This window comes from Salmo salar, chromosome 25, assembly GCF_965601325.2.
Source record: "Salmo salar chromosome 25, fSalSal1, whole genome shotgun sequence".
Lineage (NCBI taxonomy): Eukaryota > Metazoa > Chordata > Actinopteri > Salmoniformes > Salmonidae > Salmo > Salmo salar.
Genome location: NC_138315.1, coordinates 22,995,708 through 23,022,032, shown reverse-complemented (window position 1 = coordinate 23,022,032; position 26,325 = coordinate 22,995,708). Strand labels below are relative to the sequence as shown.

General features: G+C 41.2%; 1 protein-coding gene across 16 annotated transcripts in view; it reads left to right on the top strand.

Annotated features, from left to right (window-relative positions):
• The window catches only part of neb (nebulin), a 79,647-nt gene that overhangs the window by 27,631 nt on the left and 25,691 nt on the right, over window positions 1–26,325 (top strand). For 15 of the 16 annotated variants that reach the window (XM_045707827.2, XM_082969008.1, XM_082969002.1 and 12 more), the window contains 57 exons: window positions 53–256; window positions 455–559; window positions 3,516–3,623; window positions 3,756–4,067; window positions 4,155–4,358; window positions 4,557–4,661; window positions 4,775–4,882; window positions 5,001–5,312; window positions 5,451–5,654; window positions 7,054–7,158; window positions 7,329–7,436; window positions 7,772–8,083; window positions 8,206–8,409; window positions 8,606–8,710; window positions 8,890–8,997; window positions 9,254–9,565; window positions 9,701–9,904; window positions 10,059–10,163; window positions 10,287–10,394; window positions 10,485–10,796; window positions 10,938–11,141; window positions 11,335–11,439; window positions 11,674–11,781; window positions 11,882–12,193; window positions 12,381–12,485; window positions 12,686–12,784; window positions 12,996–13,097; window positions 13,375–13,482; window positions 15,055–15,366; window positions 15,551–15,655; window positions 15,809–15,913; window positions 16,133–16,237; window positions 16,455–16,562; window positions 17,343–17,453; window positions 18,246–18,443; window positions 18,603–18,707; window positions 19,055–19,159; window positions 19,278–19,382; window positions 19,496–19,603; window positions 19,793–19,906; window positions 20,045–20,242; window positions 20,660–20,764; window positions 21,039–21,143; window positions 21,484–21,591; window positions 21,801–21,908; window positions 22,244–22,351; window positions 22,587–22,691; window positions 22,914–23,018; window positions 23,257–23,355; window positions 23,511–23,615; window positions 23,849–23,953; window positions 24,141–24,245; window positions 24,378–24,482; window positions 24,622–24,726; window positions 25,093–25,197; window positions 25,392–25,496; window positions 25,626–25,730. In XM_045707827.2, coding sequence (XP_045563783.2) covers window positions 53–256; window positions 455–559; window positions 3,516–3,623; window positions 3,756–4,067; window positions 4,155–4,358; window positions 4,557–4,661; window positions 4,775–4,882; window positions 5,001–5,312; window positions 5,451–5,654; window positions 7,054–7,158; window positions 7,329–7,436; window positions 7,772–8,083; window positions 8,206–8,409; window positions 8,606–8,710; window positions 8,890–8,997; window positions 9,254–9,565; window positions 9,701–9,904; window positions 10,059–10,163; window positions 10,287–10,394; window positions 10,485–10,796; window positions 10,938–11,141; window positions 11,335–11,439; window positions 11,674–11,781; window positions 11,882–12,193; window positions 12,381–12,485; window positions 12,686–12,784; window positions 12,996–13,097; window positions 13,375–13,482; window positions 15,055–15,366; window positions 15,551–15,655; window positions 15,809–15,913; window positions 16,133–16,237; window positions 16,455–16,562; window positions 17,343–17,453; window positions 18,246–18,443; window positions 18,603–18,707; window positions 19,055–19,159; window positions 19,278–19,382; window positions 19,496–19,603; window positions 19,793–19,906; window positions 20,045–20,242; window positions 20,660–20,764; window positions 21,039–21,143; window positions 21,484–21,591; window positions 21,801–21,908; window positions 22,244–22,351; window positions 22,587–22,691; window positions 22,914–23,018; window positions 23,257–23,355; window positions 23,511–23,615; window positions 23,849–23,953; window positions 24,141–24,245; window positions 24,378–24,482; window positions 24,622–24,726; window positions 25,093–25,197; window positions 25,392–25,496; window positions 25,626–25,730 — 8,250 coding nt within the window. Of the gene's footprint in view, window positions 1–52; window positions 257–454; window positions 560–3,515; window positions 3,624–3,755; window positions 4,068–4,154; window positions 4,359–4,556; window positions 4,662–4,774; window positions 4,883–5,000; window positions 5,313–5,450; window positions 5,655–7,053; window positions 7,159–7,328; window positions 7,437–7,771; window positions 8,084–8,205; window positions 8,410–8,605; window positions 8,711–8,889; window positions 8,998–9,253; window positions 9,566–9,700; window positions 9,905–10,058; window positions 10,164–10,286; window positions 10,395–10,484; window positions 10,797–10,937; window positions 11,142–11,334; window positions 11,440–11,673; window positions 11,782–11,881; window positions 12,194–12,380; window positions 12,486–12,685; window positions 12,785–12,995; window positions 13,098–13,374; window positions 13,483–15,054; window positions 15,367–15,550; window positions 15,656–15,808; window positions 15,914–16,132; window positions 16,238–16,454; window positions 16,563–17,342; window positions 17,454–18,245; window positions 18,444–18,602; window positions 18,708–19,054; window positions 19,160–19,277; window positions 19,383–19,495; window positions 19,604–19,792; window positions 19,907–20,044; window positions 20,243–20,659; window positions 20,765–21,038; window positions 21,144–21,483; window positions 21,592–21,800; window positions 21,909–22,243; window positions 22,352–22,586; window positions 22,692–22,913; window positions 23,019–23,256; window positions 23,356–23,510; window positions 23,616–23,848; window positions 23,954–24,140; window positions 24,246–24,377; window positions 24,483–24,621; window positions 24,727–25,092; window positions 25,198–25,391; window positions 25,497–25,625; window positions 25,731–26,158; window positions 26,261–26,325 lie in introns of all 16 variants that reach the window. The other variant, XM_045707824.2, reaches the window with a different exon arrangement.

Sequence of the window (26,325 nt, the reverse complement as noted above, 5' to 3'; positions counted from 1 at the left end):
GTAATTGTTTTTATTCTGGCCATTTTGACCTTTGTGGTATTGTTGTGTCTAGGCTGTGTACAAGGCTGATCTCAAGAGCCTGCAAGGTATCGGATGGGTTCCCATCGGCTCACTTGATGTTGAGAAGGCAAAGAAAGCCGCTGAGGTCCTGAGTGAGAAGCTGTATCGTCAGCACCCAAGCAACTTCAAGTTCACCAGTTCAGTTCAAGACATGGGAATGGTTTTGGCTAAACAAAATAATGATAATGCCAACAAGGTATTTGACTAACTGGTATATCTTTACCAATCCTTTGCCTTCGTATGTTTTCCCTGGTAGATTATATTCAAATAATGATTCCATCATTTAAACCTGCTTTAATGTAATCTGATCTCCCCTACTTTGCATTATATTTGAGACAATGATATGAAGAGGGACTTAATATTGTTTGTTTGAACTTGAAACTCGTTATTGCAGCAAGCGTACACTGAGGCCTGGGAGAAGGACAAGACCAAGAACCACATTATGCCAGATGCGATGGACGTGGTTTTGGCCAATGCAAACAAGTCCAACTACAGTTGGGTAAGTAAATGATGGCACGAAGGTAACCCTCCTGATGAATGTATACGTTCAAAAATAATAATATTAATAATACTTGTTTTTTTCTTCAGTAAAGTATGTTGTAACTTTGCTAAATGCATTTTAAATAAATTGTGACTTGACTGCCATTGCTATCATTGCTTGATGCCCTCAATCTCACACAAATGATCAATGAACCTACCAGGTACAACCCCAAATCCGTAAACACGGGCACCCTCATAGATATCATCCTAACTAACTCACCCTCCAAATACACCTCTGCTGTTTTCGACTAAGATCTCAGCGATCACTGCCTTATTGCCTGCATCCGTAATGGGTCTGCGGTCAAACGACCACCCCTCATCACTGTCAAACACTCCCTAAAACACTTCAGCGAACAGGCCTTTCTAATCGACATGGCCGGTGTATCCTGGAATGACATTGACCTCATCCCGTCAGTAGAGGATGCCTGGTTATTCTTTAAAAGTGCCTTCCTCACCATCTTAAATAAGCATGCTCCATTCAAAAAATGTAGAACCAGGAATAGATATAGCCCTTGGTTCACTCCAGACCTGTCTTCCCTTGACCAGCACAAAAACATCCTGTGGCGTTCTGCATTAGCATCAAATAGCCCCCGTGATATGCAACTTTTCAGGCAAGTTAGGAACCAATATACACAGGCAGTTAGGAAAGCTAAGGCTAGCTTTTTCAAACAGAAATTAGCATCCTGTATTACAAACTCTAAACATTTCTGGGACAGTGTAAAGTCCATGGAGAATAAGAGCACCTCCTCCCAGCTGCCCACTGCACTGAGGCTTGGAAATACTGTCACTATCGATAAATCCACTATAATTGAGAATTTCAATAAGCATTTCTCTACGGCTGGCCATGCTTTCCACCTGGCTACCCCTATCCCGGTCTACTGCCCGGCACCCTCCACAGCAACCCACCAAAGCCCCCACCATTTCTCCTTCACCCAAATCCAGATAGCTGATGTTCTGAAAGAGCTGCAAAATCTGGACACCTACAAATCAGCCGGGCTAGACAATCTGGACCCTCTCTTTCTAAAATGATCTGCCGAAATTGTTGCAACCCCTATTACTAGCCTGTTCAACCTCCTCTTTTGTATCGTCTGAGATTCCCAAAGATTGGAAAGCTGCCGCGGTCATCCCCCTCTTCAAAGTGGGAGACACTAGACCTAAACTGCTACAGACCTATATCTATCCTACCCTGCATCTCTAAGGTCTTCGAAAGCCAAGTTAAGAAACAGATTACCGACCATTTCGAATCCCACCGTACCTTCTCTGCTATGCAATCTGGTTTCAGAGCTGGTCATGGGTGCACCTCAGCCACGCTCAAGGTACTAAACGATATCATAACTGCCATCAATAAGAGACATTACTGTGCAGCCGTATTCATCGACCTGGCCAAGGCTTTCGACTCTGTCGATCACCACATTCTTATCGGCAGACTAAACAACCTTGGTTTCTCAAATGACTGCCTCGCCTGGTTCACCAACTACTTCTCTGACGGAGTTCAGTGTGTCAAATCGGAGGACCTGTTGTCAGGACCTCTGGCAGTCTCTATGGGGGTGCCACAGGGTTCAGTTCTTGGGCCAACTCTCTTCTCTGTATACATCAACGATGTCGCTCTTGCTGCTGGTGATTCTCTGATCCACCTCTACGCAGACGACACCATTTTGTATACTTCTGGCCCTTCTTTGGACACTGTGTTAACTAACCTCCAGACGAGCTTCAATGCCATACAACTCTCCTTCCGTGGCCTCCAACTGCTCTTAAATGCAAGTAAAACTAAAGGCATGCTCTTCAACCGATTGCTGCCCACATCTGCTTGCCCGCCCAACATCACTACTCTGGACGGTTATGACTTAGAATATGTGGACAACTACAAATACCTAGGTGTCTGGTTAGACTGTAAACTCTCCTTCCAGACACACATTAAGCATCTCCAATCCAAAATTAAATCTAGAATCAGCTTCCTATTTCGCAACAAAGCATCCTTCACTCATGCTGCCAAACATACCCTCGTAAAACTGACCAACCTACCGATCCTCGACTTCGGCGATGTCATTTACAAAATAGCCCCCAACACTCTACTCAACAAATTGGATGCAGTCTATCACAGTGCCATCCGTTTTGTCACTAAAGCCCCATATACCATCCACCACTGCGACCTGTACGCTCTCGTTGGCTGACCCTCGCTTCATACTCATCGCCAAACACACTGGCTTCAGGTCATCTACAAGTCTCTGATAGGTAAGGCCCCGCCTTATCTCAGCTCACTGGTCACCATAGCAGCACCCACCCATAGCACGCGCTCCAGCAGATATATCTCTCTAGTCACCCCCAAAGCCAATTCCTACTTTGGACGTCTTTCCTTCCAGTTCTCTGCTGCCAATGACTGGAATGAATTGCAAAGATCACTGAAACTGGAGATTCTTACCTCCATCACTAGCTTTAAGCGCCAGCTGTCTGAGCAGCTCACAGATCACTGCACCTGTACATAGCCCATCTATAAATAGCCCATCCAACTACCTCATCCCCATACTGTATTTATTTATTTATCTTGCTCCTTTGCACCCCTGTATCTATACTTGCACATTCATCTTCTGCACATCAATCACTCTAGTGTCTAATTGGTATATTGTAATTACTTTGCCACCATGGCCTATTTATTGCCTTACCTCCCTTTTCTTACCTCATTTGCACACACTGTATATAGATTTTCTTCAACTGTATTACTGACTGTATGTTTTGTTTATTCCATGTGTAACTCTGTGTTGTTGTATGTGTCGAAATGCTTTGCTTTATTCTTGGCCAGGTCGCAGTTGTAAATGAGAACTTGTTCTCAACTTGCCTACCTGGCTAAATAAAGATGAAATAAAATAAAAATTTGAAATACCCATATCTATGGATGTTTTATTTTCTTCTTCATACAGAACCAATACAGAAAAGCAATGGAAGAGGATAAGAAGAAGGGCTATGATTTGCGCAATGATGCCATTGCTATCATCGCAGCCAAGCACGGCAGGGAAATTATCAGTGATGTAAGTTCATTGAACATCTAGCCATCGTAACCGATTATATTTCTTAACTATTTCATGACACAATATATAAAATGTACTTCTGGAAAATTAAGAGAATCCTCAACACTGCCATTTCATATTTGCTTTCTGTAGCACAAGTACAAGACTGGCTACCGTAAGCAGGTTGGCCACCACATTGGAGCCCGCTGCGTCGAGGATGACCCTCTGCTCATGCTGGCTATCAACTCAGCCAAGATTGCCAGTGATGCTCTGTACAAGAAGGACTTCCACCAGTCCAAGACCAAGTTCCACCTCCCATTGGACATGATTGCCTTTGAGTTGGCCAAAAAGAACCAGATTCAGGTCAACCATGCCAAATATGTAACTCGCCTGCACAACTGGACCTGTCTGCCAGACTCCAGTGATGTCGTCCATGCCAGACATGTCTATGACATAGCGAGTGATGTAAGTATGAATTAACTAGATCATGTTTTTCCAGTGTAATTGTTTTTATTCTGGCCATTTTGACCTTTGTGGTATTGTTGTGTCTAGGCTGTGTACAAGGCTGATCTCAAGAGCCTGCAAGGTATCGGATGGGTTCCCATCGGCTCACTTGATGTTGAGAAGGCAAAGAAAGCCACAGAGGTCCTGAGTGAGAAGCTGTATCGTCAGCACCCAAGCAACTTCAAGTTCACCAGTTCAGTTCAAGACATGGGAATGGTTTTGGCTAAACAAAATAATGATAATGCCAACAAGGTATTTGACTAACTGGTATATCTTTACCAATCCTTTGCCTTCGTATATCTTCCCTGGTAGATTATATTCAAATAATGATTCCATCATTTAAACCTGCTTTAATGTAATCTGATCTCCCCTACTTTGCATTATATTTGAGACAATGATATGAAGGGGCACTTAATGTTGTTAGTTTGAACTTGAAACTCGTTATTGCAGCAAGCGTACACTGAGGCCTGGGAGAAGGACAAGACCAAGAACCACATGATGCCAGATGCGATGGACGTGGTTTTGGCCAATGCAAACAAGTCCAACTACAGTTGGGTAAGTAAATGATGGCACGAAGGTAACCCTCCTGATGAATGTATACATTAAAAAATAATACTTAATGTGGAGATATCCATATATGTGGATGTTTTATTTTCTTCTTCATACAGAACCAATACAGAAAAGCAATGGAAGAGGATAAGAAGAAGGGTTATGATTTGCGCAATGATGCCATTGCTATCATCGCAGCCAAGCACGGCAGGGAAATTATCAGTGATGTAAGTACTTATTTTGTTATCACGTTATCACAAAGGAACTGACTATATCAATACTGTGTACACCTTTAATTTACTGAAATCCCCATTACATTTTTTCTACCTTTTTGGTTCGGTATAGTACAAGTACAAAACAGGCTACCGCAAGCAGGTTGGCCATCACATTGGAGCCCGCTGCGTCGAGGATGACCCTCTCCTCGTGCTGGCTCTTAACTCAGCCAAGATTGCCAGTGATGCTCTGTACAAGAAGGACTTCCACCAGTCCAAGACCAAGTTCCACCTCCCATTGGACATGATGGCCTTTGAGTTGTGCAAGAAGAACCAGATCCAGGTCAATGACTTCAACTACAGAACTCGCCTGCACAACTGGACCTGTCTGCCAGACTCCAGTGATGTCGTCCAGGCCAGACATGTCTATGACATTAATAGTGAGGTAAGTTTAAAAAGTTAATTCCGCTCTTTCCTGTAAAATGTTTACTCACATTGGTAATGAAGCACCCAGGACTGGTTAAACCCAGTAATAAAAGGTTTGAGATGGCAACATGAAATGGGAGTATGATATCCCTCTTAGGCGGTGTACAGGGCTGACATGAAGTGGCTCAGGGGAATGGGATGGGTCCCCATTGGCTCACTTGATGTGGAAAAAGCCAAGAAGGCCGCCGAGATCTTGAGTGAGAGGAAATACCGCCAGCACCCCAGCACTCTGGCCTTCAAAAGCCCCCTCGACAGCATGGATATCGTTCTGGCCAAAAGTAATGCCCAGATCATGAACAAGGTAAACTTCAACTAACTTCTTCCAGCTAACTACACAGTTTCCTGTTACACCAGAATTCAACACCAAAATTCATTTCGAGGTTTTATGGAGGTGCCATTCTCATATGATATTTTGCAGCATTTCTACACTAAGGCATGGGAGGACAAGGTCCACCCCAACACCAAGTCCAAGACCCTATCTAATACAGTTGAAGTCAGAAGTTTACATACACCTTAGCCAAATACATTTAAACTCAGTTTTTCACAATTCCTGACATTTAATCCTAGTAAAAATTCCCTGTCTTTGGTCATTTAGGATCACCACTTTATTTTAAGAATGTGAAATGTCAGAATAATAGTTGAGAGAATGATTTATGTCAGCTTTTATATCTTTCATCACATTCCCAGTGGGTCAGACGTTTACATACACTCAATTAGTATTTGGTAGCATTGCCTTTAAATTGTTTAACTTGGGTCAAATGTTTCGGGTAGCCTTCCACAAGTTTCCCAGAATAAGTTGGGTGAATTGTGTCCCATTCCTCCTGACAGAGCTGGTGTAACTGAGTCAGGTTTGTAGGTCTCCTTGCTCGCACTGTAGATGCAGTATCTAATACATACACGGAGTGTTCAGCTCTTTCATAACATAGACTGACCAGGTGAATCCAAGGGAAAGCTATGAACCCTGATTGATGTCACTTGATAAATCCACTTCAATCAGTGTAGATGAAGGGGAGTAGACAGGTTAAAGAAGGATTTTTAAGCTTCGAGACAATTGAGACAAGGATTGTGTATTTGTGCCATTCAGAATGTGAAATGACAAGACAAAAGATGAAGGTGCCTTTGAATGCGGTATGGTAGTAGGTGCCAGGCGCACCGGTTTGAGTGTGTCCCGCTGTCCCCCTGAGCGTGCGCGCACACACCACATCTATTTCTATGGGCACAAGCACTGTTCATGACATAAACTGTTCACACCCTTCTTGTTGGTCGAGAGAATATTGCAGGTTTAAAGCTTATTTCCTGCAATTCTACACATTTTGTCATTACATTTGGGGTGCAGAGAACATTAAGCAGTTTTAAAGCCCATGTCTAATGTGCATTCATGTGATATTTGTGTGACCAAAAAATGACAACAAAATCTATGGGCTTAAAAACCTAAATAAAAAATGGGCTAGTTGACCTGGACATTTCTGCCAAGTTATAAATAGCTCTCTAAGGTCTGCAATGACTGACATGACAAGAGGAACTGATGATGCACTACCCAATTTAGAAATTGCACCTTGTGCATTCTACTATTACAACTTTCAAGAGTAATTTTAAAGCCAGACTGAGTTGCTTAAAAAAACATATACATATATATATATAATTGTTTTATTTATTATTATTATTTTTCATAACATAGCAATTTTTATATCGTATTTCAGCGCCAGTATGTTGAGCAATGGGATGCTGATAAGATCAAAATCCACGTCGGCAATGAGCTTCCAGAGCTTGTGCTGGCCAAGGCCAACGCGATCACCCTGAGCAACGTAGGTCTTCCTTACTTTACCTCAATCTGTTTTCGTTCACTCAAATTGATCTAGTTTTAGCTATATCTATATATGTACTGTATATCTGTCTTATCTATCTATATATCTCTCAACCTCTTCAATGTTTTGTGACTCGTTTTTTAAACGCTTGTTCTTTCTCCTTTTTATAGAAACTGTACAGACAAGGATTTGATGATACCATCAAGAAGGGCTATTACCTTCCTGTCGATGCTATCTCTGTCAAGGCTGCCAAGCACGGTAGAGAGATTATCAGCGATGTGAGTACTCTATTTTTGTCCCCCTTTTTTCACATGAATTCTTTTCATAATTTGACCATTTCCAAAGCCTTAAGCTACATTATCATTGATGTAAGCAAACCTTTTAAGACATTTTCCTAATTATTAAAGTGCTAAGGAAGCATTATACTAATAACAATTTCTGAATTGAATTCCTGAATCAATTAATGAAAGTGAATTACTCAGGCATAAATACACTTGGAATGTCTTCTTTGAAACACTGACAAATTTATAAGGAAAGGACGTTCAATAAGTGCACCCTTGTCTGACTGAAGTTGGTACACAAACTCGAAAAATTATCTTCTGATCTCTTTCAGTACAAGTACAAGGCTGGATACAGCAAGCAGGTTGGCCACCACATTGGAGCCCGCTGCGTCGAGGATGACCCTCTGCTCATACTGGCTATTAACTCAGCCAAGATTGCCAGTGATGCCCTGTACAAGAAGGACTTCCACCAGTCCAAGACCAAGTTCCACCTCCCATTGGACATGATGGCCTTTGAGTTGTGCAAGAAGAACCAGATCCAGGTCAATGACTTCAACTACAGAACCAAACTGCACAACTGGACCTGTCTGCCAGACTCCAGTGATGTCGTCCATGCCAGGAGGGTCTACGATCTGCATAGTGACGTAAGCTTCTTCTCCATATACTGGATCAAATTCTTGTTTCTTTTCCATTAACCACTTACAATTTGTATGTCTTTAGTAAGTGTGATTGTTTGTTTGATTGATTGATGCTTTCCACCCTTCAGGCTGTCTACCGTGCCGACATGGAGTTCATTAGAGGTACTGGCTGGGTCCCCATTGGCTCTCTGGACGTGTTGAAAGCCAAGAAAGCTGCAGAGATCCTGAGCGACCGCCTCTACAAGCAGAAACCAGATACTCTTAAATATACCAACGACATGCACTCCATGCCTATGGTGCTGGCCAAGGCTAATGCTGAGATCATGAACAAGGTTGGTGAAATGTTCAATACATAAATACTTTTTGAACTATGTCTCTCACTCAGATCAGTGGTTTGGATGGTCAATCTTGCATTTCTGGTAGCTTTTTTCAAGCGTCTTTGGGTCTGACAAATGCGATATTAAAATGGCATGTAATATTACCTTATTATTTTCTTATAACATAATAATGTTTTCTCTTGTTTTTCAGGGCAACTATGTTGCACAATGGGATGCTGATAAGGTCAAAATCCATGTCGGTAATGAGCTTCCAGAACTTGTGCTGGCCAAGGCCAACGCGATCAACATAAGCAACGTAGGTCCTCTTTGCTTCCTTTGCTACATATATTACTATATTACACTTTCAACAGCTGATGTGTGGCCAAAGACTTTATCTGAAGCTCTAGTAATTAATAATATCTCTAGTACTGTTCTAGTAATTATTAGTAATGTGTTGGCTTTGTTTCTAAGCTGTGTCTCTATATACTTCTTCAGAAAACATACAAATCCGAACTGGAGGGGATGTACAAGAAGGGCTATGACCTGAAAAACGATTGTATCGCCATCAAAGCTGCCAAGCATAGTAGAGAAATCATCAGTGATGTGAGTACAGGATATGTTCCTCCTTTTTTCATATTATTAAAAAAAAAATCAAGCGGTTGATGCAAACAGATTATCATAATTTATGTGATGTTGACTTAAAGTACAAGTATATACTTTTTTGCCTCTATATAGTACAAGTACAAGATGTCAGTACTTATTTTGTTATCACAAAGGAACTGACTATATCAATACTGTGTACACTTTTTATTTACTGAAATCCCCATTACATACTTTCTACCTTTTTGGTTCGGTATAGTACAAGTACAAGACAGGCTACCGCAAGCAGGTTGGCCATCACATTGGAGCCCGCTGCGTCGAGGATGACCCTCTTCTCGTGCTGGCTCTTAACTCAGCCAGAATTGCCAGTGATGCCCTGTACAAGAAGGACTTCAACAAATCCAAGACCAAGTTCCACCTCCCAGTGGACATGCTGACCATTGAACTGGCCAAGAAATGCCAGATTCAGGTCAACGACTTCAACTACAGAACTCGCCTGCACAACTGGACCTGTCTGCCAGACTCTAGTGATGTCGTCCAGGCCAGGAAGGTCTATGCTCTGCATAGTGACGTAAGTAGATTATGATCACTCATTAAGATTATGAGGTGTCGTGTGGGCTACACCTATCATTTCAGACAAATATTATACCGCTGACGTTTATTTCCTGACCAATTGTTCTCTCTCTGTTGCTCTCATATAAAACAGGCTGTGTACAGGGCTGATTTGGAGTGGCTCAGAGGCACTGGCTGGGTCCCTATTGGCTCGATCGACGTTGAGAAAGCCAAGAAGGCCAGCGAGATCCTGAGCGAGAGGAAATATCGCCAGCACCCAAGCAACTTCAAGTTTACCGCCAAAACCGACGGCATGCCTTATGCCTTGGCTGCGGCCAATGCCCAGATAATGGACAAGGTAAAATTACTTATTTTTTTCTAGTGTGGAGGGAGATTGAACTCAGGTATACATACATTCAGATTCACAGGATGCAGAGACTAATATTGAAAACAGAGGAATAGTGAAACACATTATTTTCTTATAACATTGCCATCCTTTTCTCATATTTCAGCGCCAGTATGTTGAACAGTGGGAGGCTGATAAGGTCAACATCCACGTCGGCAATGAGCTTCCAGAGCTTGTGCTGGCCAAGGCCAACGCGATCATCCTGAGCAACGTAGGTCCTCCTTACTTTGCCTCAAGCTGTTTTCGTTCCCTCAAGTTGATCTAGTTTTATCTATTTCTATATCTATATGAGCTATAGGTCTCGCAACCTCTTAAATATTTGGTGTTATTTCAGAAACTCTACCGTGAAGGATTTGACGAGATGATCGGACAGGGATATCACCTGGATAAGGATGCCATTGCTGTCCAACATGCCAAGAAGGGCAGAGAGATCATCAGTGATGTAAGTTTGTATATCCATCTCCTCTGAATGACCATAGGCAGCAATCATAAAAAAACAACTCAATACTTAGCTAGTCCTCTCTTTTTTCAGTACAAGTACAAGGCCGGCTTCCGCAATCAGTGTGGCCACCATGTTGGAGCCCTATGCATTGAGGATGACCCTCTGCTTGTGATGGCTGCCAATGCCGCCAGGATTTCCAGTGATATTCTCTACAAGAAGGACTTCCACCTCACCAAGACCAAGTTCCATCTCCCACTTGACATGATGTCTTTCGACTTGGCCAAGAAAGGCCAGTCCCAGATCCAAGAATTCTCCTACAGAACTAAACTGCACAACTGGACCTGTATGCCAGACAGCACTGATGTTGTCCAAGCCAGGAAGGTCTACGATCTGCATAGTGACGTAAGTACACAGAGAATTATAGTCCAATCCGTATTGTCTATTGCTGGATCCTAACCTATTGACCATTGAAGTTCAACCAACTATTACACTACTATCCCATCAGGAGTAATGATTACCTGAACCATGGTTCCTTCCTTCCAGGCTGTGTACAGGGCTGATCTGGAGTGGCTCAGAGGGTGCGGCTGGTTGCCCCAGGGTTCTGTGGATGTCATTAAGGCTAAAAATGCCCAAACCATCCTCAACGAAAGGCTGTACCGCCAGCCCCCCAGCTCTATCAAGTTCACCAGTGTCATTGACTCTCCAGAGATTGTCCTGTCGAAGCAGAATGCTGAGACCCTCAGTGGTGTGAGTACTTTGTTTTTTCCTATTGAAGTGCCCTTCTTGAGTAGCCAGACCTAAACTGTTCTCTTGGTCTCTTTGTAAAAATGCATTTCTAGTAACAGCGGAGATCGTGATTTTGTGAAATATAGAGCTAGTCTGCGATAACAATGGTTGGATTTATCATTAACTCTTTGTATGTGTTTGTTGCTTTTCACAGAGGAAATATAGAGAAGTTTGGGATACTGAGAAGACCAATATCCACCTGAACAATGACCTACCTTCTATAGTGCTGTCCAAGGCTAATGCTATCGCCATCAGCAACGTATGTCTGGTTCACTGAACACTTTGCACACTGCCAAGGCACATACTGTGTCTTTTGTTTTATTTATAGTATTTTCAGAGTGCAATGAACATATTCAGTCAGCAATAATATAAAGACATTGATTCAGATACACATATAAAGAAACCTGTTGAGATTTTTGGTTCATACGCGTATAACAGTATTCCCAGATATTATTATTTGACTCACTGACTCAATGATCTTTCCATTTCACAGAAACTGTACACTAAGGATTGGGATGCCGACAAGGCTAAGGGATACCACATCAAGGAGGACGCCATCGCTGTGCTGAAGGCCAGAAAGTCTAGAGACATCATCAGCGACGTAAGAGAAAATAACTGAAGTCTGCGTCCATTTCATTTAGGTCACTTGATTCAATGGAGTCAATGGAATTAACTCTCTGATCCCCCCTTTTTTCACTCAGTACAAATACCACGAGGGCTACCGCAAGCAGGTTGGCCACCACATTGGAGCCCTCAGCGTCAATGATGACCCTCTGATCATGTTGGCTCTGAACTCAGCCAAAATTGCCAGTGATGCCCTGTACAAGAAGGACTTCAACATGTCCAAGACCAAGTTCCACCTCCCAGTGGACATGCTGACCATTGAATTGGCCAAGAAATGCCAGGTCCAGGTCAACGACTTCAACTACAGAACTCGCCTGCACAACTGGACCTGTCTGCCAGACTCCACTGATGTCGTCCAGGCCAGGAAAACCTATGATCTGCAGAGCGATGTGAGTTCCTCTTTTTGTCCCTCTATCATATTGTAATTATATGGTCATGATAATGTCAGAGACATCCTTATCTCATACATCTTTGTTGATTTTAACCCTCTGTTCAGTCGTATCTGGGAAAGGCAATCAGTATTTAGCGGCACGTTGACCCCTATGCCAATACAAACACCCTGTTGTCTTTACCCAGGCTGTGTACAAGTCTGATCTGGAGTGGCTGAGGGGATGTGGTTGGAACCCCCATGAGTCTGTGGGGGTCTTGAAAGTGAAACACGCCCAAGCGGTCCTGGCTGACGTAAGTAATATAATATATGTCATGTAATAATTACATACATGAACTTGATAATAATATAATAGTAATAGTAGTAATATATGCCACCAAGCGTCTGTCATCTACCTGATCATTTTAATTGTGGACCGAAAAAGGTTAATATGCAATGAAATTGATTGAAGCTTGATTTTGGTTTGACTGTTGTTGCCGATGTTGTCTTGCAGAGAGGTTACCGCGTCAAGTTGGATCAGCAGACGTTCACAGCCCCTGTGGACCGAATGGACCTGGTTTGCGCTAAGAACGCTGCAGATATCCTCAATGAGGTGGGTGGGGACATGGGCCAATTCTTACATGTTACAATACATGAAAGAATCACAATGTTTTTTTTTTCTGTGGGGAATGGCTATCAAAATGATGAAATAAAAACATTGGACTATTGAAGCAACTCTTAATAGAGCCAATAATAATCATCATAAGTACAATACAATATATCATAAGTACAATCAATTGCTTTTGTGTTTTGATTTTATGCAGGCTAATTACCGTGCACTCTGGCACATGGAGAAGACTAAGTACACGCTCACAGACACCCCAGTACTGGCAACAGCAAGAGAGGTGGCCAAGAATCTCCATCCAGTAAGATAACTCTTGTTTCTTTACATCAAGCCTTTCCCTACACCCGCAATAACATCTGCTAAATATGTCTATGTGACCAATAACATTTGATTTGATTTGATCAGGGTGCTCAGACATTTTAAAAGCTCAAAATGCCTTTTCCAGTCTGAATAAAGCTTCAACAATACTGAAGGTAGAGGGGAACTCGAGGAAGAAATGCTCATAAGACGTGGTGTAGTCACAAAATATTACCATTACTTCCTGTAATTTCCGGTCCTATGTCTCTTACCGTTCACAGAAACTGTACACCAAGGACTGGGATAAGGTCAAAGCCACTGGCTTCTTAATGCCCGGAGATGCTGTTCCCATCAAGCAGTGCATCCACAACAATAAAGTCCAGAGCGATGTGAGTATCACTGTTTTCACCTTTATTTAAACAGGTTATTGAGGTCAAAAATACTTATCTCATCTGAATGCAAATGTAATGGAACAGTAAGTGTCCATTCACTCCTGATAAAGATAACATGAACTACATCATTTACTTAAGTTCCTAACTTTGTAGTGTTTAAGTGACTCAAAATATCCATTCACTCAATACCGTTTTAATTCTAAATGCTTAGATCTCTATTGCAGTATGTATGAATAAACAGTCAATTAAATCCCACTGAGTATGGCACTTTGAATTTCATTTTATAATTTTATTAGGATCCCCATTAGCGGACACCATGACGTCAGCTAATCTTCCTGGGGTCCAACACAGACCTAAAAAGACATTACAAACAATTACAATTTACATTAAGACATAACCAACATTCAACAATTTTGTTATGACTTAGACATTGTAGACAATTTGTAACGGCCGTTGTTCAAATGAGACCAAGGTGCAGCGGAGGATGTGTTCATCATGAAAGGATTTAATGATCGAATGAACACTATACATAAGAAACCAAAAAAACGACTAGCAACAGTTCTGTCAGGAACACACTAAACAGAAAACAATCACCCACAAAAACCCAAAGGAAAACCAGGCTACTTATGTGTGACTCCCAATCAGCAACAATGAACTACAGCTGTGCCTGATTGGGAGCCACACACACGGCCCAAAACAAAGAAATACAAAAACATAGAAAAATGAACATAGAACGCCCACCCAATGTAACACCCTGGCCTAACCAAAATAAAGAACAAAAACCCCTCTCTATGGCCAGGGCGTTACAGAATTAAAATACCTGACAGATAATACATTTAACATTCGTAGATGCTCTCCAGAATAAGTCTCTGTCCAGTCATATGGTCCATCGCATTAGATGTTCTTTTATTGTTTTATTGAAGGTGGATTTACTTTTGCCTCCTGAGAAATGTGAGTTGGTTAAGAATTCCATTCAGTGATGGCTCTGTTAATTACTGTAGATATGAGGAGATTTGTCCTTTGTCTAGGGGGTATCAGATTACCTAAACTTGCCTGTGTGGTTTGGTGGTATTGTTTGTTGCTGGTATACAGTAATTTGTATAAAAAGTACTGTGGTTTCTTGAAAAATATTACATTCCTCAAGAAATTCAAAAGATTGGCTAGTCATTTGCTTTCAACAGGAAGCCATGAGAAATAATGGTGCATTCCTTAAAAAAATTTAATATGGATAGAACAATGAAGAGCTAATCTGGCAGCCCTGTTTTTTAGGAGCTGAACAGTACTCTAAGTGTGACAGGACCAAAAATGAAATCCCCTGATTCAAAATGCTGGATGTTAAATACTCAGAACTTTTTCTTGTTATAGCAATGCCCTTACCCGTTTTAATGACAATGTTATCTATATGCTCAGACCAGGATAGAGCTGTGTCCAACGTGACGCCAAGTAGTTTGGTCTATTTAACTTGCTCTACAGGCATCCATTCATCACCAAATTTAATTGAGGGTCACCAGCAAGTATATTTCTTGTACCAAATACAATACTTTGACACTTGCTTGTTCTCTTTCACAGCACAAATACAAGGCAGAATACCGTAAGCATGTTGGCCATCACATTGGAGCCCGCTGCGTCGAGGATGACCCTCTGCTCATGCTGGCTCTGAACTCAGCCAAGATCGCCTCTGATGCTCTGTACAAGAAAGACTTCAATAAGTCCAAGACCAAGTTCCATCTGCCAGTGGACATGCTGTCTTTCGAGCTGGCCAAGAAATGCCAGGTCCAGGTCAATGACAAACACTACAGGACCCATCTACACAACTGGACCTGTCTGCCAGACTCCACTGACGTCACACAGGCCCGCAAAGCGTACGACCTTCAGAGTGACGTGAGTAGAATATCTCCTCTCTCTCTCTCTCTCTCTCTCTATGTCTCTCTTGCCCCATCTCTCTCTCTCTTCTCTCCCCATCTCTCTCTCTTTCTCACCCCCCCCCCCTCTCTCCCTAATAAAATCAGGAAAATACCTCGAGATAAAATGATGGTTTGTCTAACTCTCCTCTGTCTGGCTGCAGTTTGTCTACAAGGCCGATCTGGAATGGCTCCGTGGCTGTGGATGGATGGCTGCAGACTGTGTCGATCACGTCAAAGTTAGGAATGCCCAGAAGATCATGAACGAGGTAAGCTCCTCTATCTGTATCCAAGCTGTTTTTGGTGTGGCTATTGGTTTCATTGGGCACGTTCTGCTCCTCACGTCAGTCATTAGTACTGCATGTGTTTGCTACCCTTCAGGGGATTCTTACCACGTCTCTTTCTCTACTGTCTTTTTGCAGAGGCTTTACAAGAAGGATGCCAAAGACAACTTTGCCAAATACACACACATCGTGGATCGTCCTGAGATTATCCTGGCCACCATCAATGCTTTTAACCTCAGTGATGTGAGTGAATCATTTTACTAGTTTAGCTTATACAGTATGTTAAGAAAAGACAAAAAACGACATACAGTCTTTGGATGTCTCTTTTGTTGGATGCACATTTTCTCTGTTTCAGATAGCCTTTGACCCATTCCTAAGCTTAGAGAAACGTGAGGATGTTCTGTTGTGTGGGTTGTTTTGATTTGATCATGACCTGTGCCTGTATGTCCTTCTGTTGTAAAGCTGAAGTACAAGGAGACCTTCAACGCAGAGAAGGGCAAGTACATCGGCTCAGAGGACACACCCCAGCTGGCCCATAGCAGAGAGGTCGCCAAGGTCATCAGTGAGGTAAAGTACTCTACATCCATATGATTTGGTCTTCATAGGAACACCTATCTGCACAAATGTCACATTTTATATGCAAATGTTCTTTTTTATAATGTTGATAATAATTGTAATAATATTGTTGAAACTAATACATTTTATAATGTTGATGTTACTTAAAAAATGTTTTATCTGTAACTTCTGATTTTGACATTGAGGATTGTTTTGATGTCATTTGTAGAAATACTACAAACTGGCCTGGGATGAAAGCAAAGCCACTGGTTACCAGCTCGACCCTCAGTACATTCCTGTAGTCGGAGCCAAGAAGAACAGGGAGATCGTCAGTGACGTGAGTCTAATTTACATCCTCTTGACAATCAACAATACAAATATTATGATTAACTATGAAGAATATGATGATTATTACTATAAGATATAAATAATATTTAAAGAGCAATGAACACAACGGACTATTAAATCTAATTCAAATAGTTAAATGCGTGTTTGTTAAATGATTAACTATAAAGAATATGATGATTATTACAAACAATCTTATAAACTGGGTGGTTTGAGCCCTGAATGCTGATTGGCTGACAGCCGTGGTATATAAGACCGTATACCACGGGTATGACAAAACAGTTATTTTTACTGCTCTAATTACATTGGTAACCAGTTTATAATAGCAATAAGGTTTCAGGGGTTGCGTCTTGCCCAAGAACAGCCCTTAACCGTGGTATATTGGCCATATACCACACCCCCTCGGGCCTTATTGCTTAAGTAACTGCTAGTGGTTGCATATGTTGCTGTGGTAACGGGGAGCTCTTTACTCCCAGCAATCATTGATCTTGGCCATGTTCTGTTATAACCTCCACCCGGCACAGCCAGAAGAGGACTGGCTACCCCTCATAGCCTAGGTTTCTTCCTAGGTTTTGGCCTTTCTAGGGAGTTTTTCCTAGCCACCGTGCTTCTACACCTGCATTGCTTGCTGTTTGGGGTTTTAGGCTGGGTTTCTGTACAGCACTTTGAGATATCAGCTGATGTAAGAAGGGCTATATAAATAAATTATATTTTGAAATTTGATTTAATTGATGACAATAGGTTTTCTTTCTTTGAAACTGAAACCTTTCAGGCTAAGTACCATGACGCCCATGAGAAGGCCAAGGGCCACTACCTGGCTGGCACCCTGGTGGACTTCCCTGAGGTGATGCGCTGTAGAGAACAGGAGAAACAGAAGGGCCTGGTAAGATATGATACTGCTATAATACTATAGTATATCTACACTATATCTAGTAAGATATAATACTGCTATAATACTGTAGTATATCTACAGTATATCTAGTAAGATATAATACTGCTATAATATGGTAGTATATCTACAGTATATCTAGTAAGATATAATACTGTAGTATATCTACAGTATATCTAGTAAGATATAATACTGCTATAATACGGTAGTATATCTACAGTATATCTAGTAAGATATAATACTGTAGTATATCTACAGTATATCTAGTAAGATATAATACTGCTATAATACGGTAGTATATCTACAGTATATCTAGTAAGATATAATACTGTAGTATATCTACAGTATATCTAGTAAGATATATTATACTGATAACCTACACAGCATAATCTAGTAAATCACACACATGATAATCCGGTCGCTACTTTCTCTAAAGATACAATAAGACAACAGCAGCTCATCATTAAGAATGTGTTCTTAAATTACTTACCTGTATAAATAAACGTTTTAAAAGATACTCTGTTGGAACCAGGAATATGCCATATTTACTCCTTAGATATATTTTCCTATGTATAGTTCTTATATTTATTTATTTTTCTTCCATTTAATATTTTTTTTATTTACTTATATTCTTATTTTGTTGTTGCAATGTAGAGAGGTGATCCTGCATGTAAGCAATTAATTGTACTCTGTACAACATGTGCGTAGGACAAATACACTTTCATTTGATTTGATTATATTTTTAATTTGAAAATAATCCACACAGTGCCCTGTTCTTTCTTCCAGAGGGATTACCAGAAGGAGTATAACATCAACAAGATCAAGAACCACATCCCCGCTGACATCATTCCCAACGTGGTGGCTAAGAGGTCTCAGGACATGCTCAGTGATGTGCTGTACCGCACCTACCTGCACAACTGGACCTGCCACCCCGAACAGGAGGACGCTATCAGAGCCCGCAAGAACAACGAGATCCTGAGCGATGTACGTTTCAAGTTTAATAGATTTTAAAGTGTATTTCGCAAAAGGACACAACACATCTTTAGTTAGCTACACTACCCCACACTATCACAGTATTTGTAAAATCATATCAAATCCAACTATCTGAACTCTGCATTGGGGTATTGTCTATCTGTTTGCTAGGTGTACTACAAAGATGACCTGAACTGGATGAAGGGTATTGGTTGCTATGTCTGGGACACACCTGAGATTGTCCGCGCCAAGAATGCCTACCTGCTGCAGAGCGATGTGAGTAGCAAGATACTGTAACTTACTGTCGTTTACACCAATGATTTACCTAGTCTTTTGTTTGTTATTGATTGAATACCAGTCTATCATAAATGGATAAATACATATATATTTTATCATAAAAATACTTAAAGACAATAAAAAAAAGTAGTGATAGAGACTACTTCAAAAGGAGTAGTTCAAAAAATAAAAATGCATGAAATGAAATGTATGCACTCACTACTGTAAGTCGCTCTGGATAAGAGCGTCTGCTAAATGACTAAAATGTAAATGTAAATGTAAAATGTAATGAGTATTCCTGCTTGGGGACTATGGTTTATTAATCTTCAGCATTTGTTTTCTTGCAGCTCAAATACAAAGAGGAGGGTAAGAAGGAATTCAACAACTACTCCATCGTGACAGACACCCCTGCCTATGTGACTGCTATCCTGGGTCACACCTGGGCCAGTGATGTGAGTGTCAGATGTACTGTACAGAATAAATACTATACTATACTACACATCACTTCTAATAGTATAGAAATGTATAAAACCCGCTTTGTATCAAAACATATGCTCTTTATCTCAACAGCTGAACTACAGGGAGGCTTACCATAAGGAAAAGCATATGTATACCACAATTCTGGATACCTTCGACTACGTACGCAACGCCAACCTCAAGGACATCTACAGCACCGTAAGTGTGGCTCTACTGTAGACGTACACTGTGTCTCCAAATACTGTAATGTTTACCTATTAGGATTGAAATGCTTCATTTATGATGTTTATGTTTTCTTTTGTGTCATCTAGAAAATGTATACATCTGCCTGGGACCAGATCAAGGCTAAGGGTTACACGCTGCCATCAGACTCCCACGCCATGAAACACGCCAAACAACAGAAGGTCATCCTCAGCAGTGTGAGTTCAACTTATCACCCAACTTATCACCCTTTATAGTCTCATAGTCTAAGACCCTTTTGACTTTTGATGTTCCTCATTTGCTTGAATTTGTTGTTTAGGATTATCAGTCGTCACATACAAAAAAGTTGCATGTACATTGTCAAAGCCCACTACCCAAACCTACCCATATGATCTCCTCCCCTATAGGTCAAATACAGGGAGGATTATGAGAAGTTCAAGTCCCTCTACAGTCTGCCCAAGTCCCTGGAGGACGACCCACAAACTCTCCGCTGCCTCAAAGTTGGACAGATGGGTCTTGACGTAAGTCTTGTTGACTTTTTTCATTATCGCCTCTTTACTTTACTGTCTTCCATATGGCAGTCAAACACATTGATCTTAAATCAATGGAAATGTACACACATAATAACATAATGGTTAATGTACCCTCCCTACATGTAGCGCTTGTACAAGGCAGACTATGAGAAGACCAAGGCCAAGAACCACATCCCTCCAGACATGCTACATGTCTTGTCAGCCCGTCAAACTCAGAACCATGTCAGTGAGATCGGTTACAGGAAGTACCTGCACCAGTGGATCTGTATGCCTGATATGCAGGTGTACGCCCAGGCACGCAAGGTCAACGAGCAGCTCAGCGACGTGAGTCATCCGAACTTTGAATATTTTAATCAACTTTCTTTATGTGGAAAACTGTATACATTGGGTTCTCACATTGCATTTAATCACAATTTCATGGGAAGTTAAATGATTCAATTGAATACACTTTTTTTCCCCTTACTTATTATAAACAATTTTGTTGTTTATAATAACATATATATAAAATGTTCTTCAGGAAGACCTAGAGGACTTTTATTTTCCTTAATTTTGGGTTATAGTAATTTATTTAGGATCTGGTAGAATGTGTCAGAAAAAGTAACTAATATTGGTGATTACTTCTAAACTATTGTGACATAGTTATATATAGTTATATTAGGTAGTTCAAAGTTCTAGTTCCCAAATGCTGCACTTCTTCTTGCTTGTCCTTATGACTTCTATAACTTTCCTGTGGCTCCCCAGGTCTTCTACAAGGATGACCTGAACTGGCTGAAGGGAATTGGCTGCTATGCTTGGGACACCCCTGAGATCTTGCGCGTCAAGGCTGCTGACAACCTGCAGAGCGAGGTAAACTCCCTCCCCAATGCCTCTCACCTATCTTTCTTCATCTGTCTTTCCTCCTCTCCCCTCCTCCTCTTCTCATCCTCTCCTCTCCTCTCCTCTCCTCTCCTCTCCTCTCCTCTCCTCTCCTCTCCTCTCCCCCTCTCCTCTCCTCTCCTCTCCTCTCCTCTCCTCTCCTCTCCTCTCCTCTCCTCTCCTCTCCTCTCCTCTCCTCTCCTCTCCTCTCCTCTCCTCTCCTCTCCCCAATGGATGTATTTGTGTGTTTGTTCTTGTCTTCCAGAACAAGTACAGAGCCAAGGGCATTGAGGCATTCAAGGATTACTCTATGGTCATCGACACTCCTACCTATGAAACAGCCAAACAGAGTGCTCAGAACCTGAGCGATGTGAGTACTGTCGCTAAAGTTTCTTTTTTTTAGCACCATCTTGTTGTTTTATTTAACCCTTATTTAATCAGAGTTCACTTCCTGGTCCAGGCTCTCATTTGTGTACTGTCTCTCTTCCCTACTCTGTCTCCCCTGTATATCCAACTGTCTCAATAAACAAAACAAAAAATCCTAATATTAAAAAAATATATATATATATATATATATATATATATATATATATATATATATATATATATATATATATATATATATATATATATATATATATATATATATATATCAATTCTAATTATTTTCATGATGGAGCATATGAAGTTCTCTCCTCTCATGTTCTCAGCTCCACTACCGTAATGACTACTTCACCAATGTCAAGGGAACTAACTCCTCCCCTGCTATCACCGTGGATACAGAGAGGGCACGCCTGGCCAACTACAACCAGAGTGATGTAAGATATCTTCCATCCTCACTTCTTTTTTGGGGATCATTTCTTTACTTTAAGTACACTCTTACAAAACATAGCTCACTCGTAACTTTCAAAAATGCATAAATAGTAACTAGTCCCTCAAACTGTTTATAGAAGTAAAATATGCTAATTGTATTATGATTCTCATATCTTATGACCTCCTGTTTTTCCTCTCTCATGATTCTCCTCAGAACTTCTACAAAGAGGCCAACAAGAAGTTCATGCCTACTGGCTACTCTCTACCCCACGACAATCCTCTCATGAAGCAGGCTAAGCACAACACCCTCGTTGTCAGCAGCGTAAGAAAGACACAACACTTTCTTTTATTCAATGTTCATCTATTCGTTTTTTTTTTTTTACTTGAACCGTTCCCCCCAAAATATAGAAAAAAAACCCACCTTGTGTACAAAATATGAACCATTAAGATTCTCATTGAGGTAATTATCACACAAAAAAAATCTATTCAGATGCAAACTTTCACTTATGAGAGGCACGTACTGTGTCACTCACACTTGTCTTCTGTACTGTAGCTAGGTGAAGTAGAAGGAAGCCTATAGATGTAGTTACCATAAAATGTTATATATCGTATCTCTATGGTAGGAACTCACACGTGGAATTATGTTGTGTTGTGTAGGTGAAGTACAAGAATGACTATGAAAAGTCAAAGGCTACGAACTACACCCTAGACCCAGAAGGTGTCAGCTTCGTCAACATCAGGAACGCCAACAAGGTCACCAACCCGGTAAGATTACAAACATCTTCTCCTCTACCCCCACTAATTGGAAAAATATCATAATTGATGAATTATTCAATTTGATTGATGATCCATCTATGTGGCTATTTGTTATGAGTCCCTTGAAAGATGTTGAGTAATTATAGCTGTGTACAGTCCAAGACCCTGGTATGTGGACATCATTAAAATGATTATTTGGGGCGTAGTGGTGATGTTCTTTCCCCTCTCCATCTGTCTGTCCCAGCGTCTGTACCGTGAGCTGTATGAGAAGGAGAAGGATAAGGTCCACAGCACCTACGACACACCTGAGATCCGACAGGTCAAGATGACCCAGAAGGCCGTCAGCGACGTACGTGACCTTTTGTCATCCTGTCATTATCACTCCTAGACTATTGTCATTGATGTTTGTTACTATCACTTACTGTTGATGCTTGCTACAAGACTAATTCGTCACGATTATCTCTGTTTTCATTCATACACTTCTTTTCAAAACGATGTATTTGTTTGTTCTCTTCGCTGTGAAGTTTGCCACGTGTTCTAAGTACTGTGTGTCTCCCTTTGTTCCGTGAAGTTGTGTTACAAGGAGAAGTACATCGCCAACAGAGGCACCATGATTCCCATGGGCATCACTCCCCAGATGATACACTGCAACCACGTCAATGAGATCACCAGTGATGTACGTCGCCCAATAACACTCACTCAAAACAATGCAGCCAAGCAACTTCTGAAACATGCAGTATTTAGGCTATACAACCAATGAAATATGTTTTTTTCAATGAAAACTTAAGTTAACTTCAGTGAGGATAAGGGAAGAATTTCATTGATAGGTTATTGTTACTTTACTAAATCCCTCCGTGCCTATTGAATAATTCTACAGTAATGTAACCATTGTCTGTCTCTGTTTCCATCACCAGTTGAGATACAAGGAGGACCTTCTGTGGCTGAGAGGCGTTGGCTGCTTCCTGTATGACACACCTGAGATGATCACTGTCCGCAACATTAGCAAGTTCAAGGTAGATAGACTTTCCTTTCTTTTTCATTTTATCATGGCTTCAATCAGCAATCAAAGGAGCTAAGTATACACAATCTGCAAATACTGTAAATAATATGTCTATACCATGCTTATAATACATCTGCTAATCCATATTCTTTTGTCTCCCCAAAACAGGCCAACTATGATGTTGAGGCAAAGAAGAACCGTGCCAACTTCACTGTAGTCCTGGGCACACCAGAGTACCAGCGCATCACTGAGCTAAAGTCCCACATGAGCAACGTGAGTCATCTTCACTATCATATCTCCCACCATTTCCCACATATATATATATATTATTATTATGATATAATATTATAATATACAGTACAATATACTAACACAATACAGTAAAACGTCCATTAACTTCCATTATTCGAGATCGATGCTTGTTGGAGACTCAGCTTGTAATGGAAGACTCAGGTCTGTCTTTCTGTCTGAATTGGCAGTGTTAACCTTTACTCTCTCGTTCTAAGCTGTTGTACAGAGCCAAAGGCAATGTGGAAAAGACCAAGTGCACCACCACCCTGGACTCCCTTGAGGTCCAGAGAGTCAAATGGGCCCAACAGCTCAGCAACAAGGCAAGTCAAAAGGAGATGCCCACAGTTTTTTTGTGTGTTTCATCTTAGCTCACTCAGATACAATAAACCTGCTCAACTCTTTGGAGGACTGATAGCTGTGTTAAGATTTCTATTGATGCCAACTTAAAGCACAACAATGACAAAAAGGTACAAAGAAAGAGATTTCTGACATTTCTGTTAATTACAGTTTATGTACACTGACCTGGCCTCCAAGGAGAGGGCCCACTTCACTGCGGAGATCAACACCCCCATAATGGACCACGCCAGGGCTATGAAGGTGGCCTTCAGCGAGGTAAGTCTTTCCAACGTCATTTCTCCTACATTCCTCCATCACCACTATATTACCCTTCTGTCCCAGTATGATACCATAGTCTTTGCCCTTCACCACTGCTCTAACACAGTTTCTCCTCTGTTTCATCCCCAGATCAAATACAAAGATCAGTATGAGAAGATGAAGCACAAGTACACCAGCATCCATGACACACCCATCCTGGTCCGGGCCAAGAAGGCCTACCTACAGTCCAGTGATGTGAGTATGCTCTCTGGTGATCCCTGCTCCGCCTCTACTGTCTTTGGTCTTTAAGTTGTCCTTCTTATAAATTACTGACCTATGTACTACTCTCTCTCTCTCGCTCTCTCACTCTCTCTCTCTCTCTCTCTCTCTCTAGCTGCGCTACAAGGAGAGCTTTGAGCAGGCCAAGGGTCACTACCACAGCGTCAAGGATGCCCTGGACATCGTGTGTCACCGTAGATTCACCGATGACATCAGCGAGGTCAGTCTGTCAGCCAATTAGAAGAGATCTCCTCAGCAACCAAAACTGGTTGAAATGACATCCCTACAACCAGTTTACGAACAGTAATCTGTGTTTTAAGGAAGTCATTTCAACCAGTTTACGAACAGTAATCTGTGTTTTAAGGAAGTCATTTCATCCAGCTTTGCCTGCTGCTCAGAGCCTTCCAATAGGATTATTTGGTCCATTAAATGGATTCCATTTGGTATGTGGATTTTGCCAAATACTGTATACACGTATGTTATCATACAGATAAAAGACACTTCTCTCTCCTTCACACAGGTCAAATACTGTATACACATATGTTATCATACAGATATAAGACAATTCTCTCTCTCCTTCACACAGGTCAAATACAGAGAGAAGTACAACAACACTCTGGGTACGTGGAGATCCATCCCCGACCGTCCCGAGTTCTTCCACAGCAAAACCATCTGTGATAACGTCAGCGACGTGAGTGGTGTCAATTTAACATCAGAAAATACCCTTGCAGCAGAATCACTGTATTGTCAATTCCAATACATTTGAGTACTTACAATGTGTAGTTTTCCATAGAAAGATTGCATTGTCCATTTCAGCGTATTAGAATACTTTAACGTGTATGTTTTTGCATGACCCAAAACATGAATATATCTGTCTAACATTAGATCAAGTACAAGGAGGACCTGGATTGGCTGAAGGGTATTGGCTGCTACGTGTGGGACAGACCTGAGATGGTCCAGGCTGAGAAGAACAAGAGCCTCTACAGTGAGGTAAGAATTTAGGAAAGAAAGAATGTACCACTACAAATTCAATAAGACCATTCTCAGATGTTATCTTTCTCTTCTCATATCCACAAGCTCTTTTCTCCTCTTCTCTTCCCTCTTCTCCTTTGAAAACAGAGACTCTATAAAGCAACTTTTGAGAAGAACAGACACCAGTTCAAGTACACAAGTGATACTCCATTCTTCCAGGCAGCTAAGAATGCCTCCGTTATCATCAACGAAGTAAGTCACAGCTGCACTTTTGTAACACATCTATACAAACTCATGTCGGTTTCAATTTGGATATACTGGATATATTTAATCTTATTTAAATGATCTTATGAAAACCAGATACAGTAATGAGTATAACGTGTTCTCTTTCTATCTCATTTGGATTCTCAGCTTTGAAGGTAACAGATGATCATGATTAGTTCATAACATTTAGTAGATGTACTGTAAATGGTGATGAATGGACTATCCTTCTTCCTGTGGTGGTCCTAGCCACAATACTGTGTCATTGTCACTCAAGTTGATCTTGTCTGCGGTTCATTCCTCTATTTATCACATGCTATTAACCTTGACTTTCTTTCCTGGTAGTCTTCTTATTTCCTGACTGTCGCAGCTCACTGTTTGTTTGTCAGTTGTCTTTAACTTTTTGACATTCTGAGCAGAGGCGCTATAGAGCAGCCTATGAGAAGACCAAGGATAAGTACAGCAGTGTGTTGGATGATCCTAGAAACCTCCTGGCTAAGGAGAACGCCAAGAATAGCCAGGTAAAGCTACGATTTGCCCGCTGCGGAGTCACGCCCCTGTCCGTCTCCGTCTACTCTGGGCCTAT